Here is a 20,376-nt window from a genome sequence, read left to right on the forward strand (position 1 = left end):
TTTATTTAAAGACCTTTTAAGCCTTGTACAAAGCCAACTCGAGTTGTGACAAATCATGACAACAAACAAAAAAATTCGGGCCAAACTAATAATTGGAAAGAAGAAGAAAACGGCAGGTTACAAAACTTTTTTAGTTGTTTTTCTTCTTTGTAATTATTTGTTATGATTTGGCACAACTCAAGTTGGCTTTGTACGAGGCAAATTATTTCCTGGGCCTGGCGTCGTCATGAAAAGGGGGCCGGACTGCGGCGCTCTATGGGGCCTCATGGCTCGGCAAGGCTACTTACTTACACAGTGGTCAGTGTACAGTGCTGAAGCACCGAAAGAAGCAGGAGATACAGGCAGGAGAGGCATGGCATTATGACATAATGAGAGGCGTTTATGGTTTGACTTGTGTCTGTCGCTTTGGTCGTCCAATGGGCGTGAAGTTCTAGCCTGGTTAATAAACCAGACCGAATCAGCCGTTGGCAAAAAAAAAAAAAAGCGATATTAGTCTGGTTTATTAACCAGGCTAGTGAAGTTCAACATGTAAGCACTAACAGACACAAAACTTTAGTAGTGTCAAATAGTGAACAAAATAAACGAACCAAATAAATTAATAAATATCTATTGTACTGGCAGAATGCTAGTATTTCTTTTTTTCTCTGTTGCTTTGAGCATGTCACACTGTTTAAATGCACAGAAGAGTTGGTGGTCCTCCTCTCTGCCTTCATCTGCATGTACCTTTTCTAATTGGCTCTCAGCTATCATACATACTATTATCAGAAACCTTTCACTTGCAGGTGATCCCACTATAAAAAAACAATAATAATAATTTCTCATATGAATTAAGGGAGCAATTCATCAATTTTCAACCTTATTTTCAGAAGATTAGGTCCTCATTAGTCCAACATACTCCATTAGCATTTGTCCCACAGCGCCACACAGAACAATCAGCCACGTCCATGTCAAATGTAGGAGTTTCTGACAAACGACTCCATCTCGCTCCGTGACCTGCTCGACAGGGACGACACGGCCCGACTTCTGCCGCCGCTGCTCCGCGACGCCGAACGACTTGTGCCGCTGGACCTGGACGTGCGTCCGGACCGCGATCCGGACGACGCCTCTGACCGCGAGACGTCGTCCTTGAGGTCAAGTCTGGAGGAGCGGCCCGTCTTTGACGAGCGCTCCGACCTGGAGGAGCGCCCGGATTGGGACGAGCGTTCAGACCTGGAGGAGATGGAGGACATTTCTGAGCGCGCAGACCTAGACGACAGCTCAGAGACGGAAGACACCTTGGTCTTGGAGGTAATCTCTGACACGATGGACAGAGCCGTGTTGGACTTTGTCTTCTCCGTGACCGTCTCTAGGGGTGGAGGAGCAGTGATGACAATTGTCCTGCATGGGGAGAGAAAGCAATATCATCAATATAAGGAGAATGGTCAGGTGGAGTGTGTACGTAACCTTAATCTCTCAAAAACAGATTCCGAGTTGCGCTACAGAATCTGTCGCCATACATTGTTGTTAGTGGGAATGAAAACATAGGTGCCCCACCGAAAGAGGAGGCGTCAAGATGGTAATAATAGCTTTCCTCGAGATATCTCGTGGATGGCTTGGATTGGGTTAACGTTCCAATTTTGGAGCTCTGGCTCATGGATTAAAACCTGGGTGGAAAAGGGGCCAGAGGCCTGTGTCTTTACTCACCTCGCTTCTCCTCCACAAAGAGGCTTGCACACGGACCATAGGTAGAAGAAGCCTCCAGCCATGTGAAAGGCAGAGCCCACCCAGCCGAGGAACAGAGGGGTGCCCAGGTCAAACCTTATTTTGTACAGATGTATAGAGATATGATAAATAAAATAACAGACCTAGAATACAAAATTATACAGTGTTTCTCTGTACGTACATTTCTCTGTATGTTTTTGGTCAAAGAAAAGGCATGACATAATACGTATGATGCATATATGACCCAGCATGTGTGCCTGGATTTGGACCAGAGAGACTTACTTCAGTCCATCAAAATGGGGGTTGAAGTACTCTCCTGATACATACTGTGCGTAGACAATATAGCCAGATGAAGACAGACAACCTGCAGTCAGTGGAGAAATGGACAACATTCATTCACTATAAATGTGGTAAAAACCTATCTGTTGCATACCGTTTGCTATTCCAATCACGAGGCAGCAATCATGTATTTTGCAACTTTGTAACATGACAGCCGCCTTCCAAGAATATATTTACGGTAAAAGTACTTTCCCCTCATGTACATACACGTAATGGCGGCTGCAGCTCGAGGTACTAAACAAACATTAATTTATGATCCGTCGAAATTATTGAAACTTTTATTTCACAATCGCAATAGTTGGTTCTCATAAACGTGTTCTCATCTGCAATGTATACCTGCTGACTGAGCCAATATGAAACCAAGCAGGCAACACTTACCACTGATTATGTGGCACCATCCCCCGCTGTAGATCTTCCTGTACTTGGGCCGGTCCTTCCCTCCAAGAAACGTGCACTCCATCCCCAGCAGGCTCAGAACGAAGCCCAGCATTCCCAACGACAGTCCCGACATCAGCAGACCACGCACTATCTGGATATGGCCTGTTTATCACAATGGTGAGGATTAAGCACATTGCTAATTAAGGTAAACACATAACATAACAATTCACAGTTTAGCCATTTAGCAGATGCTCGTATTCAGAGCACCTGTTACAAGTGGGAGATAAGAGCAAGCAGAGTAAACATGAGCCCGAGCCCTAAACAACAAGCTAAATAATCACACAAGTAGACTGCAAAGAGAACAACGTGCCTCAAACATAAAACCTATAGCATCTGTCTAAACTACATGATTTTCTAAATAACATTCTTAACATTTGTGGTCACCTCGCGACCTGACTATGGATGAGATGGATGGATGGACATTTTAGAAAAGGAAAATGAAAATAACAAAAACATGAACAAGTAACTATAACATACGGTATATCTACATAGAAACAGCTAACATTTATGGGAAAAGTGGGTGACAAGAATGACAACAATTAGTAGGGGAGGCTGAACAAACAGTCAAAAAGGACACACACATCTAAACCTATAGGCTGGGTGCTGGATCAAAATATAGTCAACAATAATGACAATGACAGAACAGTGCTAGAGGGTGAAGTGGAGGTACATTTTCAGACTGGCAGACATTTTGGATTGAGTCTGCAGTTCTGACTGCAAGGGAGAGTTTATTCCCGCCTGCAATATCTCAAGAACAACAAGTTAACCTAGATTGTGCACAGAACAGTGCACATTTGAAAACTTGAAATGGGACATTCTCCATAATGAGTACTTTATACTTTTGGTACTTTAAGTACATTTTGATACCAATACTTTTGTACTTTCACTCAAGTACATTTTGAATTCTGGACGCTTACTTGTATTTCTATATTGCGGTATTGATACTTTCACTTAAAGTAAAAAAGTACTTTTTGCACCACTGTATATAAGAATGTACTTAGTTCTAATACTTATCAGGCCCCCCAAAAAATGTTCCAGTCGTGCTCGGGATATAGGTTGATTTTATCTTTTCAAGACAGTCGCTTTCCCTCATAGGTATAGCTATGAGCTATGAGCTATGAGCTTGTAGATCTGCTATCATTAAACATGATAATGTGTGCAAATCTCTCTCTCTCTCTCTCTCTCTCATTTTCAGATGGAGGTCCACGGCCAAATGCAGATCATTTTGGGGGTCCTTGACCTTGACATGAAAATGTTGGAGCACCAGTGCATCCCACTGATACATTTTTCAGAAGGAAATTCTGTCATGATTTGGAAGCCATTTTGTAGCAGCCTACAGTACGTACCTTCCACGGACCAGAGCACGGGGAAGTCGTAGCAGTTGGTGACGGCGGTGGAGTCGGTGAAGCAGGCCCTCCACAGACTGGACCAGTACCAGGCCACCTATAATAGAGGAGCATAGGGAGAGAGAATGGTGATTTGGCCCTCCACAGACTGGACCAGTACCAGGCCACCTATAATAGAGGAGCATAGGGAGAGAGAATGGTGATTTGGCCCTCCACAGGCTGGACCAGTAAAAGGCCCTATAATAGAGGAGCATAGGAAGAGAGAATGGTGATTTGGCCCTCCACAGGTTGGGCCAGTACCAGCCCACCTATAATAGAGGAGCATAGGGAGAGAGAATGGTGATTTCGCATCGCATCTTATTTGTCTAAAAGCGTGGGGTCGCCACAAGTGGCCAAATCCATATGGCCACCATTAACAACCTATATCCATTCCAAGCATTCGTTTTGCACGAAAAACACTCCTTGGGCTAAAAACGGCCATAGGGCCATTTGGGCAAGTGGCTATGGCCGAATTTAGTCCAAGGAGTGTTTTTCGTGCAAAACGAATGGATTCAGAATCATGAAAACCACCTAGTTTGACACGTCACTTACTTAAAACATAACATTTTGAAAATCTTGCCTTATATACGTTGTTAATGGTGGATTTGGCCATGTGGCGACCCCGAAAGGTCGCCCTATACTGTAGCTAAATCATTAGGGCCCTGGGCTACATCTGTGCAAAATGTGGCGCTTTTAGATAAACTAGCGCGGAAATATCCCAATGCTCTTCGACTAACCTTGATGATGGAGGAGCCACCCATGCCCCCGATGGAGGTTATCTTCCAGCCCTCCATGGCCATGGTGCACGCCACGAAGATCCAGCCCAGCACCGTCATCAGGAAGCCCCAGATCTGAACCACACGGATCTTCATCGCTGGCTATAGCTGCAGGCTGCTCCTCACTGTGGATATAGGAATGGTGAGGGTCCGTATGCTGCTGATGAATTGAATCCAGTGGTACGTTTTCAACCCTTTTCACATCAAGGTCCATTATTTATTGGGCGTTTGATCCACGGACCACCATTTGGTGACATTTTAACCTCTCAGACCCAAAACTAAAGAATATTTAGTTGCATAAGATATTGTCCACAATTCCATGCTGTGTTGATGTTGGTTACCATTAGGATAGATGACAGGCAAACGTTGATCAAAATAACAATTCTTCTACATTCTAATTGTATAGACTTCTTGTATATGATGAAATGCAGATCTTGAGAGCATAAAATGAAACCAAATGTTTTCATTTTACACATTTTTTATGAGGACCACCTGAAACCCCCTCAAACATTATCGATTTTATTCAAAGAAATGTACAACAACAAATATAAGGCTTAATTTATTCATTTGACTAATCAATTTATTCTGTAAAATCAATGCAAGAAATTATGGAAAAACTCACTTCTCAATTGCCTAAGATAGGATTCGATAGTTTGCAGCCCTAGTGCTTCTATAGGTTATTTATTTAATAATTTAAGTTAATTCACTCACCAATGTATTAATTTCTTCGGAATTCATTAATTTAGAATATCATCCAGGAAGGACGGTGGCTCGTGCCATGATGTCACTGTGTGGTAGAAGAGGAAGGCAGAACAGACTAGACAGAGGCTATGGCTAACAGAGGCTAACCCCAGCTGCAGGGACAGAGTAATCACGCTGTGGGACTTGTTTTGCATGCAGGCCCCTACGGTGCAGGTGAGAGACTAGCACATTACAGGTTCCCAGGAGATGTGGCCGAGAGATGTGAAGTTGTGAGTCTCGTCTGAAAGTGCTTAGCTAAGCAGTGCAGCTCCAGTTACTGAAAGTGACATAACCATTGAGTATGCTCGTGTATTACATTTTCACACTGAGTGGGTGCAGAACTAGTTTGAAGAGATTGCCTATAAAGCAATATCAAAATGGGTGGGTCAGCCATTTCTAGCACTGAAGCTCTGCTCATGCCATTGGTATACTAGCTCTCATTGAACAAAACCACCATTTCAAACCAAAACCTGCAAGCATGACAATTTGTCTGACTCAATACCAAAAACGTCCTTGTACTGTAGTTCAACCTTAAAACATTGCAATATATTATAAAACATAATGACAATATTTGACAGAATTTCAACCAGTGGCATAATTTCTTTAATCAGAAACTCAGGGTACTACAGAGGGTATACTTTATTTTATTTTAATAAATGGCAGCATTTTTGGGACAAATAGCAGCATTCTTTTCTCAAGACTATTTCATTTAAATTGTATACAAAAAAAACTACTTTAATCCTTTAAACTAATTGTGGTTAAAGGTAGCTGCTCTGTTTACATGTGCAGTAGGTCTAGCGGTCTACTCGGTATACATGGTAGTCCTTAGGGTGGTTGTATTCCATTGGCTAACCTTCTTTTGTCGCACTTCACAAATCTTGCTACTGTGAGTGTGAGTGCCCAATAGGTATGGGAGTTTTTTGTCGTTGGCCATAGTTTCAAACTCACTTTGGGTGTGTATAATCTCTGGGAAGTAATATGTTTCCACCACATTTTGTGTGCAGTGGGTGCATAGTCTGTCTTCCCTTGGGAGCGAGGTCTGTCTGTGGCAGCCTTTCTCTATTGCAAGGCTGTGTTCACTGAGTCTGTACCTGTAGTCAACGCTTTACTAAGTTTTTTTTACCGTGCTCGGGTATTCAGCCAATGTACGGTATATTCTCTTTTTAGTGACAGATGATAGCATTCCATTTTGCTTTGGGTTTGGGCAGTCACTTTCCAGTATGTCAGGTAGCTTTCCTTTTGTTTTCTTATAACTGGTTAAGTCCAATGGGTTTTCCGTCTGGTGGTTGTTCTTGCGTTTGTGCAAACTCAAGGTTTTTGTTTACAATGTATTAGTTGAACACTTATAGGCTACTATATAATTGTTCTAATGCTTACTATTGTCTGCCTGCCTTTGGAGGGTTAAATAATTAAATTGTAATGCTTACCTCATAATGTTTTGATTTATGACTGGTCTTAGGTTTGGCGGAAGGGACTGTGTCCTCCTACACCAGTGTGATGACATTCTGCCAGCTCAGCACAGTCAGTGATGCTAATCTCCAAACTCATTTGGCGAGCCAGCTAGACTAAACAGCTGTACCTCCACAACTGGAGGTGGGTACAATATTGTGTGTGTGTGTGTGTGTGTGTGTGTGTGTGTGTGTGTGTGTGTGTGTGTGTGTGTGAGAGACATTTAAAAATAAAAAATTGTGAAAAGAGCCAATCTACAAGCTCACAATGTGGAAAAATGACATATACAGACATGGGTATAGGTTATAGTTAAACAGGCCTGAAGGAAATCTGCAGTCCATGGAGTGCCACGCCCCCTTTATAGTTAATTATGTGACTCTGAACTTATTACTATGGGGAGTGATGAAGGGGGGTGTGTGTGTGTGTGTGTGTGTGTGTGTGTGTGTGTGTGTGTGTGTGTGTGCGTGTACTGTGTGCGTTCGTTCCACTGCAATTTAGCTCCCTGAAATCAGTTTGATTGTTTGTGTATTCCCTCATCTGCGGGCAGTACGCTACACTGCAAAAATAATTTAAATGAATTCACACAGGATTCCTTAGAGTAGAGCTGAGAGGAATATATTATTCTGCTATAGGAGTCCAGCAGATTGCACTTCGACTACTACAGTGTTACACCAGTGCATTAATGACCTTCACAACCTTCCATAAAGCCATGTAATAACGTTGGTGGCCTTTAAGCTCTGCCCCCGGGCCTTATCCCGGGTTATTAGCTACTTTACTAAGTCCCTCACTATGCCGTATAGGTCTCATAATTACAACATAACGTCTTTGTGTGGTTATAATTAGACTTAATTCCGTGACTCTGAACTTATTAAGGCTATGGGGAGAGGGGTGATGAAAGTTCCCTGGGCCAGTGAGGATGAAAGGGAGCCCTCTTTGTTTGAAAGGCCTTTTGGCTTATGGTAAAGTTATTGGTGAGGTAGGGAGAGCATTGGAAATTGAGGAATGCTGTGTTGACTTTACTCTAGCCAGGTCAATCTGGCAAAAGAATATATGAAAACGAGAACAAAGGCAAGGTTATGCGACCCAGGCTACCTGGGCCTCACTTAATTAACCCATTTAGACCTGAATCAGATTCTACAAAATGTCTTCTAAATCATGACAGTTTTCTGAAAAACCTACAGTATGTTTCTATGTCAGTGCGGTTCTCAAACTATTTCATGTCAAGGACCCCAAAAATATATATTGAATATACATGTTTGGCCGCGGACCCCCTTCAGAAAATAGTTTGTACCAGGGACCCCCAGAAGCAAAGATACCAGTTATAAGCCTTCGCTGTGAAATAATAATATACCACATTTTGCACACATTTTCATGATCGCTATATGAGCTGGTAGATCTGTAGTACAGTCAAACACTTATACCAAAAAAAGTCCTTGTGTCTTGTTTCCATTTAGGCCCTATGCAATCAATTCATAGACAATGGTATAAGTGATAAAGCCTTGGTTTATTTTGCTACAATTTACAATTTAGGCATTTAGCAGACTGCTACTCTGGAAATGGAAGGGAATGTTGCTACCCTCTAACCATTATAAATGGACAAATACTGCCCTCTGGTGGTTTAATAGTAGAACTGTAAATTGATGCTGAAAGGATGCAGTGCTGTCGGTTAGGTCCTATAATACTACATACAGTATATATGCCCTATGGCCTAGAGTCTAGGCCCTAGACTGTATATATATATATGTATGTATTACGACGCCATCAAGGCCCGCCAAAATACATTTTAGTCGACTAAATCAACTGTAGATTTAGTCGACTAAAACTAGACCAACAGTAAAACATTCCGGGTGGCTAAAAATGTGACTTAAACTAAATGAAAACTATTCAAGGGACTATAATGACTAAAACTATCAAATCTAAATTTGCTGTCAAAATCAACACTGAATACAACCATTATTATCTTAGAGCTCCTGTCCCACCCGGTCCCTCCTGGACACCCGACACTGTGTTTGTAGACACAAAGTGCCGGAAAGGCGCGGGAGCAACTTCCTCCTGCCAGCCCGGTTTGAGTATCCGTCCCCTGGGCCAAGGTTTTGCGTAACATAGGTGAGGGTTCCTCTTGATCAGGAGGTGCTGATAGATAGGTGGTCCCGGTGTCTAGCAGAGTGGATCATATAGGTGGTCCCTGTGCCTAGCAGAGTGGATGTAGCTCTATATCTCCGGTCTGGTGTATGCCCTATACTGACCCCAGGCCGGGCTCTGGGGAGTACTCCATTTTATTGTTCTACTTTTTAAGTAGAAGTATCAACACTGCAATGTAGAAATACAGGCAAAAGTTCGAAATTCAAAATGTACTTGAGTAAAAGTGAAAATGTATTGGCATGAAAATGTACTTTGAAGTAGCTACCAAAAGTATTCTCACTATGCAGAATGTTGAAAGTTTTCAAATGTATACAAATATGTTGAAAATAGCAGATCAATTAGTGCGGCGCGATGTGGCTTGTGGCTATTTTCAAATGGCTGAAATGTATATAGGGCTGAAGGGGTTAATGTATGTGTTTTAATAATAATAAAAATAGTAGTAAGTAACTAGTACAATATTTGCCTCTGAGATGTAGTGGAGTAGTAAGTACAATATTTGCCTCAGAGATGTAGTGGAGTAGAAATAAAAGTATTGGAAATTGGAAATACTCAAGTAAAGTACAAATATCTCAAAAAGTACAGTACTTAAGTAAATGTAGGCCTACTTAGTTACTTTCCACCACTGCTGGGGTCCAGAGGCAGGCAAGAGAAGAGGACACGTTCTTTGATCAAAAAAAGATTAATGTTTCATTGGGGGACACAAGTTATTGCGACTGAAGATTGTAAAAGTTTCCTTATCAAATAAATCTACAACCTCAAACACGTTTCCATCACAACTCGTTTTCAGCATGTATATATCTATATATATTTTTTTAATTCTGAAGATTTTGGAACATTATCAAAAATCTAAAGTATTCACCATAATCCTTCTAATAATCTTAATATTCTTTTTTTTTTTTTTTTAATAGGGCATATGTGGTTAAACAGCACTTCTTTGGCTTTGAGGAATGTTGGCATCAGCTGTCAAAGTGAACAAACAGCTTTTAAACCAGCACTTGTCAACACAACACAATCATATCTGATTACGTTTAATAATAACAATGGGAAATTCTCTGCACACGAAAAAAAGAAAAGAAAAACCCTATCAAGAGTTCAGCCAATTAAACGCAGTATTGTACAGAAACAAATATATATATTTATTGGACTGACATCACAGCTGCTCTCTTTCTGTAATTTGTGCGTAAAAACAACAGGGTTAAGCAACTGCATGTTCTTACATTCTGGAAAGAACTTTGTTAACTAACTAGTAACGTGTAATGATACTAAGGCTAAGTTTCTAAATCATGAATGTATTTGTGATACTGTAGTTAAACCAACACTGTGTTTATAGCATCCTATACACAAAGCATACTACACCCCACACACATTTGAAAGTATACAGAAACACTGTGGGAAAAATACTGATCATACAGTACACTACACACAGTACAAATAACACTTGAGTTGACGCTTTCTTTTGCATCTGCTCATGGTATATTAAATGATGAGCACAACAGCAATATATTGATATAGAAATGGGACTATGCTTGGACAAAAGTGTCACTCGATGTCACCATTTCTTGGAATGTTGTTTCAGTATAGTATAGCCATGCTTCAGAGATCTGCTACTACAGTGGAGTTTCTAAATAAAAGTCGACATGGCAACACTTTGTATTATAATGTATATAATGCATTACAAATGTACTTTAGAAGGTGTCAGTCTGCTACTCTGCTTATAACACAGTATAATTATAGCTATAAGCACTCATAAATATTCATACTGATTCATAACGATAACCATAATACATTATAAAACATAATTTAATGACTTATACTGTATGTATGGTCAATAAACTGGACACAGATTTATTATCAGAGTAAATTCTCATAGTTGTAATACATTATGCTAATTTGCTAATGCATCATACTCCCAGTTATAATGCATTATAATGCAGCTGTTAGTCGTGCCAAGTCAAGTGGTCAGTGCTTAAAGTAAAATGTTTTGTGGGTTGTTGTTTATATGTTGTTGTATGTTTATAATGCATTATAGTCTAAGACATGGGCTTCAGAGAATGTGTTATACCACATATCATGCAGGGTTTTGCAGTGTATTTGGTCTTAGTTTTCAAGTCACAGTGATCTTGACATATCTTGATCCTGTGAGTCCAGTGAATGACCAGTCTGCTCAAGGTGACCTGACAGTTTGATGAACACTGTGCCCAGTTCAATTTCCTGCAGAGCGCTGAAAACAACCTTATCTGATGTCATTTATTTTATTTGGCCAGTTTATTGGCCACTGACAGATCTAAAGACTGAATGTACACCTTTGTACCTTTCTTTTCTTTGTCATACATTTACTTCACACAGGTGTGTTTAAGGGACACAGTATCCAAAAGTCCCATTTAGGCAAATCTGACAAAGGACTGTAGCTACTTATAGGCTGACATGAAATGTAGCTTATACCGATAAATGCATCCACTTTCCAGTCTATGTGGTTGTTCAAGAGCATACATGATGTACAAAGTTACAGTGTGTACTTCTTTTCTGTGCTTTTTTAGACAGGGCAGTGTAGGAAGATGGTACATTGAGCAACAGCGGAGAGGAGGAACGACGTGCAACAACAGTTCTCCAGCCGGAATCGAACCGGGGACGCAATGCAGTGACTCAGTCATCCACCCACCGCCACACCACAGGTATGAAGTTTCTCCATCAGTTCTACGGGTGAATTAGTTGTGACGACCACCAGTCTGCCACGCATATTCTCACGACAAGACGATGGCTCATTGTCACACATAGGCATTCCTCCCAAACTGCCTGGACGCGTCCACTGGCTCTCCGGGGTCTTTGTGTGCAGGGCTGGCGGCTGTTTTGATGTGCTTGTTGTGCCGCGAGGCGGTGGCGAAGGACGCGGCACCTCTGTAGGAGTACTCGGCCCTGTTGTGAAACCACAACAAGTAATGCACTGGTTCCCAAACGTTTTCATGTCAAGGACCCCCAAATTGACTATACGGACCCCCATTTGAAAAGACATGCCAGGGACTCCCATAAGAGAAGATTTTTACGGCTCTAGCAATGATTCTCAAGTCTCAACCATTTTAAGGACCCTCAGTTTGACATGTAATAGGCTACGGACTCCCATTTAATGGCATTTCTATCTCTGAGACCCCAATTTATAGTGTAAAATCTATGTTAATTTAACTCTGAGTGTGTACAAATGGAACTAAATGGACCCGTTTGAGAACCACTGAAGTAAAGAATACCAAATATGTCTGTTTTCCAACTGAAGAAATGCATGCTTTTTTTCTGCATGACCTACTCCAGTCCCTTTGGGAATTTACTTAAGTAAGCACTAAGCAAGACTTGGAGAGGCGCTGACTGTCTTGATCAGACAGTCCCTTTGATGCAGGGTTTATATGGATAAATTATCTCTCCATAAAACTATTTCTGAGATGAAATTGTCTCCCAAGTGTTTTCATTCGTCTGCCCTTCTTTTGCAATAATTTCAAAGTGAGCATTAGATTTGTATACGTTGGGGATCACCAATTAAAAATACAAAGGAAAACATGTTTTCTTTACTTTCATAGCATCAGCAGAAGTCAAATTAAATAAATTAAATGTAACCTTCTGTGCGAGTGCATCCTACTCTTTGCACCAAAGCAGCCATCATAGCAACCATTCTGTTGTCTATCTTCTTCCATTGGGATACATCATGTGCATAAATGTCTATTTACATTGTTATGCTAATGAATGATACACAGACAGTGGCCTTGTGGTTAGAGTGTCCGCCCTAAAACTGGGAGGTCAGGGTTCGATCCCCGGCCCGGGTCATACCAAAGACTGTAAGAATGGGACCCAATGCCTCCCTGCTTGGCACTCAGCATCAATGGGTTGGATTGGGGCGGGTCAAATCAATGAATCAAATAATTCCCGAGCGTGTTACGGCTGCGGCTCACCACTCCAAGAGATGGGTCAAATGCGGAGAACAAATTTGACTGCGGTAAAGTGTGTGACAAATCGTATGACTTTGACTTTGATGATCTATGCTGTCTGAAGAGCCATAGCGACTGTCTTGAAGAGATAAAAATCCCGAGCACAACTGGTGCTGTTTTTTGGGGGGGACTGATATAGGAGTACAACATTCTAAATGGTACTCAAATGTTTTACTTAAGTAAAAGTATTAATACTGCAATGCAGAAATATTCTGTTGAGTCCCAAGTCCAGAATTCAAAATGTGCAATGAATTGGCATCAAAATGTACTTAAAGTACCAATAGTAAAAGTACTCATTATGCAGAATGTCCTGTTTCAAGTTTTCAAATGTATATTAACCTTTTGAAAATAGCTGATCTACAAGCTCACAATGCGTCTCGTCGCAACGCATTGTGAGCTTGTAGATCAGCTATTTCCAAATGGCCAAAATGTCTATACTGTAGGACGTACTTCTACTCTTCTAGTACTATAATATTCTTTTAGTTTTGTGTCTGAGAGGCTAAATGTCATCAAATGGTGATCCGTGGCTCAAATGCTGAATAAATAATGGTCCTTGAAATTAAAAGGGAATTGAAAACCACTGCTGTATAGCAAAAGAGAGTGGGCTAGCTATGTATGCTGTGCTCGAAATAAAAACACACACCTATTCCCTAGATGAAATATTCTGACCCAGAATATTAAGAAGTATATATCACAGTCTTCACAGATAAAGTTTGTTTCCTTGATGCATGTGGCCAATAGCGCTTGCCTAAGCAAACCCACCCCCCCCCCCCCCCCCCTCCTCTCCTCATTCATTCATTCAAGGTGACTTTTGCGTAAGTAATGTTGTCCACATTTTCAGGCTGCGACAAAGGAAACATTCAGCCGTCATCATTCATGTAACTTATCAAAATAATTGGAGTACAATTTCCTTTTAAATCCGCAGATTATGAGACAAGATGTTGAGAGAGATTTGTTTTTTTTAAATGGCCACACCATAATTTAGGTAAAATGACTCTACTGGGTTGCACTGCACTCTCCCTCTAAATGAAATCGTCTGACATCAGCTTGTTGATTGCTCTTGACGATAGATGAGGCTGCAGATACATGGAAGTAACCACCCACTCATGTTAATGTTATTGTAAAGAAAAGCAGCTTGCCTGTTACTGACGCCATCCGATAAGGATAGACAGAATACGAATCCTCCGAGGATACACAGCACCGACCCGGCCCAGCCGATGAAGAGGGCCGCTCCCAGCTCAAATCTAGACACAAACCACCAGTCAAACTAAAACGTTTTAACTTCCCAGTTTTACTCGATCAATGAAGCAGGAAGTAGGAACAACTCAGAATAAAACATTTAATAAAATTGTGCCGGTGAGATAAAAAATAAAAATAAACCAATTGGGCCTTAACATTGAAACTGATCACTTATCCCAAAGAAATAAAATGGACCAAAAAAGAAAGCAAAAATAGAAAACATATATAAATTTTAAGCACATGAAACCCAGTGTCCCTATTCTGAGCATAGGCAGAAATTCAGCCAAACATTCTGGAGAAAAAGTAGATACAGTACTTGTAACAGTAGTACAAGTTGAGAGTTCAGCTATTTTCACTAATTGGTGTACAAATCAATGAAGTATATATGGTTTAAGTAGTTAAGATATCATTTACACAAACTGTGACATTACACTGTAAATGTAATCAATCCCCACCACTTACTTCTGCGCGACGAAGAGTGGGTCAAAGAAGTCAGTTGTAATCCTGTGAGCATATATGGAGTACGCTGTCATGCTGCACAGCCCTGCAAGCAGAAAGGTTTCTCATTTGTTTGGAACATGAAAGACAGAGTGCAGAGGAGAGAAGACACATTATTCTTGAGTCCGGTTAATACCCAGAGGCGATATGGTAGTTATTAATGCAGTAAGTTGAGTCATCAGAGCATCTCACATTATTACAAAGTCTACTTCAGTGCTTCTGAAATGTGTTGTTCATGGACACTCAGGTTGAGAGCATCCCAAATACAGGTCTGTGACTCTGAGAGTGTAGAAATTGTAAGGGATTTGCATCCATTCATACACTCTTAGCGTTGTGGGGGTGCTTGAAATAAATAATTTGGGAACCATTGGTACACTGACATTACAAAGTAAGTTCAATCAATGCTGTCTGGCAATATTCACCCATTAAGTCCAGAGACAGAAGTGTATATACAACATAGGGGGAGCTTTACCGCTAAGAATGAAGTGAAAGCCGGAGAGGACAGTTAGACGGGCTTTGGTGATCTTTGAGCCCCCGATTTTCGTGCACTTCATTCCCACTAAGGCCAGGGTGGCTCCGAAGAAACCCAAAATAACTGAAGCAATCATCAGGCTCCGACACACCTGGATATAGGCTAAAGACAAACAGACAGACAGACAGACATATTGAGTGAGTGATCGAATGATTGATTGATTGATTGATTTATTGATTCATTGATTCATTGATTCATTGATTGATTCATTGATTGCAGAATGGAGAGAGAGAAACAGACAAGATAATACGAGAAGGGATGTTTTTTTGTCACATTTCCATTCACATCAGTGGCACGGTCTTAATGTAAAAGACTATATATTATCCATCTCAGGTCTATAAGTCACTAACATTTACACAACGAGGGTGGTGATTTCAAAACAAGGTAACATTTCCTTTGTCCACAAATGACCTCTGGGAGACTACATGACTTTCTCCAATTCTTCCACGGTGGGCACATTGCATCCTTAAGCAACACGCCTCCTTTCGTGGCTGATTAGCATTTCTTCTGTCACGAAGAACGAGTGACCCCCGTGCATGACTTTCTCAAATGGCTCGGATTCGGAACACATTAGGAGAACTGTATCCATCCATGCTTCGCTCGGCCCGTTCAATGAAATGTGCCGAGTTAAATGTTAAACGTGCTGCTTCATGGACTGCATCCAGACTGGCAGTGTGGCGGGGCAGCTAGCGGGGGGGTGTCCAGTTCCAAATGCGCTTGTTTACAATGGTAGTCATTCATCCAAATGAAAACAGGTGCTTTACGATTCTAGGTCTTTTTTATGTATACGGAATGCAGATGGGATGCAGAATACAAACGACCCAAACAACACACTGTGGTAGCCTACATGTTCTGGCTGACCAGAGCTGACCCCCCACATGCAATGTAGCACAATAACCAATAAGTGGAATATAAGAATAAGAATAATCATAATAGTGCAATGAATAAAAAGCTTATTTTGCTAGTACTAGTACTACTCTGTTAATAACAACAATAATAATCATAATAATAATAATAATGACAATAGTCCTATTTAGTTAACTAAGCCAGTGGTTCCCAAACCTTTTCATGTCAAAGACCCTCAAATTGACACTAATTTGCCCGCGGACCCCCATTTGAAGAGATATGCCGGGGACCTCCCTGAGAGGAGATTTTTATGGCTCTAGCAGTGTTTCTCAACCTGTTTAATTTCAGTGACCCCATGAATTAGTTTGACATGAATTAGGCTACGGACCCCCATTTAATGGCATTTCTATCTCTGAGACCCCAATGTATATAGTAAAATCAATGTTAATTTAACTCTTGAGAGTGTACAAACGGGTCCATTTGGTTCCATTTGTACACTACAGACCCATAAGGGTCCATTTGTTTTCCAAACTATCATTTAGCTGGGGACCCCCTGGAAGTGCCTCAGGGACCCCTGGGGGTCCCCGGACCCCACTGTGAGAACCACTGAACTAAGATGTACCTTATTGCACTCACCGTCCAGAGCCAGCATGGAGGGGAAGTCCTTGCAGTTGGAGACGCCGGTGGAGTCGGTCACGCAGGTCTTCCACAGGTTGGACCAGAAGGTTGCCGTGGTGATGACCGTGCCGTCCACCGAGGACACCTTCCAGTAGTCGGTGGGCAGCGTGGAGGACACCAGGATCCAGCCCGAGATGCTGAGCAGGAAGGCCACCATCTCCGTGGCCATGTTCCCCATGATGAGTCCCTCTGTCTGCTGGGAGGTGAGGGTCACGAGATGTGGATCTGTCTCTGAGGAGAGAGGGACGCTCACTCTCTGCCTCTCTTTCTCTCACTCTCTCTCACTGTATGTCATCTTTCTCTCTCTCTCTCTCTCTCTCTCTCTTTCTCTCTCTCTCTCTCTCTCTCTCTCTCTCTTTCTCTCTCTCTCTCTCTCTCTCTCTCCCCCTGTGCCTCTCTCACTCACGCACACGCCCACGCACGCATCGTATATCTATTTTAGGATTAAGTCCCTTGCTTAGAACCCCTCCCCATCTTGTCTATCATTCTCTCTACACCCCCCCTCTCTCTGGTCAGACGTGATAAGGCTTCAGACACACAGAGGCGTTTCAGAGAACAGGTGCAGAGAGGGTGTGCGCACTGCGCACGCAGCGCAGGTACAAATATGCGAGGGGTCTTTCTGCTATCCAAGCCTGGCTCTCTGTTCACTACAACTTTTTGGCAGGTCGACTCGGTGAAAAGCACACATGAGAAAGCAGCAGTGACGATGCCATGCCTCTGCATTCCTGCACACACACACACACACACACACACACACACACACACACACACACACACACACACACACACACACACACACACACATTTGCTCACTCAAGACGTGTACATGTAAGCAGTGAGTGTGCGTGCGTGTGTGTGTGCGTGCATGCATGTGCGTGTGCATGCATTCATGTCTGTCAATTTCCATCGTGATAAAACAAATGCCCCCACTGAATGACCAGAGGAGAGGCTCAAAAAGACAGAAAGATAACAAGCAGAAGACATAGAGATGGACAATCTCATGGAATGGAAAAATATATATAAAGTGCATAATAGTTTTGCTACATTATCTCTCAAATACACATGAACATTATCATAACATGAAAACAGTTAAATTAGTCGTTTAACACAAAAAATGAAGATAACATCATCCCATTATGCTCAGTTCATAGCGCTATAGCCTCACCTAATGGTGGACCGGAGTCATTGTCACAAACAACAAAATACATCTTGTTTCTCTGTTGTTTTTGTGTACTTTTACTGTATATGCAGATACACTTCAGGCTGTAGAAATTGGCCCAGTCAATTGAAAATGGGACACGGCCCATTCTCTCCAGTGCTCCGGCTATAAGATCATGTGGAAACTATCAGATTTTGTATCAATTAAGAGAAATGTTAAGATGACACCCTTGTTGCCTTTGCCAGTGGGTGACACACTAACGAGATAACGAGCTGGTGACCTCAGACAAGGGCTCCTCCAGCAAATACTACCCTGGTGAGGTTTCAATACTCGCTTTGCGCTTTGTTCCTCCAACAAATGTTTGTTGTTGTTAGATCAACTCATTATGTGAAATCGTGTGTGTGTGTGTGTGTGTGTGTGTGTGTGTGTGTGTGTGTGTGTGTGTGTGTGTGTGTGTGTGTGTGTGTGTGTGTGTGTGTGTGTGTGTGTGTGTGTGTGTGTGTGTGTGTGTGTGTGTGTGTGTGTGTGTGTGTGTGTGTGTGCGCGCCTGTTGTGTGTATGCACGTGCAAAACATAACTCGTCTGTCGTGAGTCGTGACCTCAGCAAATTGACCTTAATTGTTCCAAATTGACCTTAATTGTTCTGTCCTCTTTTTATTCACTCTAATGGTTGTCTGTCAATGCAAGAACAATACTGGGAGGGATGGAGAGAGAGACTTTTGTTATGTTGTTATTATGACATTGAAGATATTTAACTTATGACACTACTTTAAAACTAGGGGGTTTTAAGTACCACATTGAACCACATGTCATGCACCCGTTGCACCCCGTGTCATACTCTGGCAAACATTCTGCAAAAATAAGCAATTTTGTTATGACATTGAAGATACTTATGACACTACTTTCAAACTAGGGGGTTTTAAGTACCATGTCATTATTCTCTGGAAAACAATACTGCAAAAATTGTCAATCTACAAGCTCTCAACGCTTCGCGTTGTGATTTATTGCGAGTTTGTAGATCGTCTATTTTGGAGGAAGAGGTTTGGTGTAGAGGGATAAAAGGAGGGGCGACTCTGGACTGTCAATGAAGTATAGGGTTTAACCACTTGAACCCCAGCATCCATATTCTGAGAGGAACATTAGCCAAACATAGCCAATCTACAAGTTAACAACGTGTCGCAATGCAACACATTGTGAGCTTGTAGATCAGCTAGATTTGGAGAAGGGATTTGGTGTAGATGGAAAAAAGTACTGAGCCAACAAAGGTCCAGTCTAGACTTGTCTAGAGGGTTTAAATTGTGAAAAGGTTAAGTACGGTAACATATCTGGTGGGAAGACAAAGACACAACAGCATTCATTCAAGTAAGGAAAAAGATGCACAGTGAACTTCCTATGATGTGGTTTTTACCCAGAAACAGCTAGCAGTGGTGAATGATTCTGAGCACGTACAGACGTTGGAGTGCTTGGCTTTGCAGTGTCTTGTGGCGTGTCGTTTATGTACAGTTACGAGACTGATTAAAAGTCAAAAGTTAAATGATAAAGTTGCGAGCGAAAGACCTTTGACAAGCACTTTAATCAGGCTGTTTACTGTCATATACTGTGGTGACCTGTGAAAATAAATCTTTGTTCAGTTCGCAGAATCCCTAAAGGATCTTTTTTGTTTTTGTCCCTTGGTGCAGAAAAACACATGCCGTATACATACGTATGTGGGGAAACTCTTGATTTTGTGAAAATAAATCTTGTGATTGCGGTTGAAATTCCACGGCCGGCCGTTGTATGCTGTTTGTGTAACCTGTTTGTGTTTCTTGTAACCACTGCAGTTTTAATAACAATGTCTCTTCTTTCTTTATTATAGGGATTTGCATGAGGGCTGACGCACTGCTGGAAAGCAGAGAGGGAGGGGACTCAGGGGTTATGGGGAGCACAGTGGAACTCTCTGGCAGCACTAGCTACATCTATTTAAGTGGTTCTCAAGCTGTGGGTCGGGACAGCCAGGGGGTCCCCACATGATTTATTTTGGGGTGTCCCCAGATGACGTTAAGGTAGGCTACTGCTGTTGTATGTATTGTATTTGATGTGTTATGTTAGATAATATTACACACTGTAGTATAGGCTAACTAGAACAGTGTTAATGAGGCATCAGATCTGTCTTTTCCAATCAACTGAAATTTCATACTGATTCTTATTTTTCTTTTTTAACAAAACACTATTTGAACACTTTAAACACATGTTTCTCCTATTGCGGACAGAGGGGTTTCCTGTCCACAAGAGGGCGCCATTGAGTCACATTTGGACACTCATGCCCCCTGTTTCTACACCATGGTCCATTTCACCACCTGCTTGCAACTGAAACAACACTTTTGATATGTGACAATGTGAGTAATCCTGAGATCATAGTTTCGTAAAGCTAACCCCTACTCCTGTTTCATGCGTTTCAGTTGAAATATAGCTGTGTGGTCGTAATTCAGTTCACCTCACCTCCAGT

General features: G+C 41.7%; 2 protein-coding genes across 2 annotated transcripts; both read right to left on the minus strand.

The window, feature by feature from the left end:
* Nucleotides 1-259: 259 nt before the first annotated feature.
* Nucleotides 260-4,766, minus strand: cldn10e (claudin 10e). Its single transcript, XM_080758420.1, has 6 exons — nucleotides 4,601-4,766; nucleotides 3,825-3,921; nucleotides 2,419-2,580; nucleotides 1,984-2,065; nucleotides 1,684-1,797; nucleotides 260-1,377 (listed from the first exon to the last, which is right to left on the minus strand). Exons 1-6 carry the CDS (start codon nucleotides 4,733-4,735, stop codon nucleotides 948-950), a joined length of 1,020 nt encoding a protein of 339 aa, XP_080614546.1. The 5' UTR covers nucleotides 4,736-4,766; the 3' UTR covers nucleotides 260-947.
* A 6,970-nt stretch (nucleotides 4,767-11,736) lies between these two features.
* On the minus strand, nucleotides 11,737-16,910 carry cldn10a (claudin 10a; the record flags this gene model as incomplete). Its single annotated transcript, XM_080758572.1, has 5 exons — nucleotides 11,737-11,884; nucleotides 14,145-14,183; nucleotides 14,641-14,722; nucleotides 15,149-15,310; nucleotides 16,691-16,910. The coding sequence occupies 5 exons, from the start codon at nucleotides 16,908-16,910 to the stop codon at nucleotides 11,737-11,739; spliced, it is 651 nt and encodes a 216-aa protein (XP_080614698.1).
* Between the last annotated feature and the right edge of the window lie 3,466 nt (nucleotides 16,911-20,376).

This window comes from Protomyctophum bolini (genome assembly GCF_963924005.1).
Source record: "Protomyctophum bolini genome assembly, chromosome: 24".
Lineage (NCBI taxonomy): Eukaryota > Metazoa > Chordata > Actinopteri > Myctophiformes > Myctophidae > Protomyctophum > Protomyctophum bolini.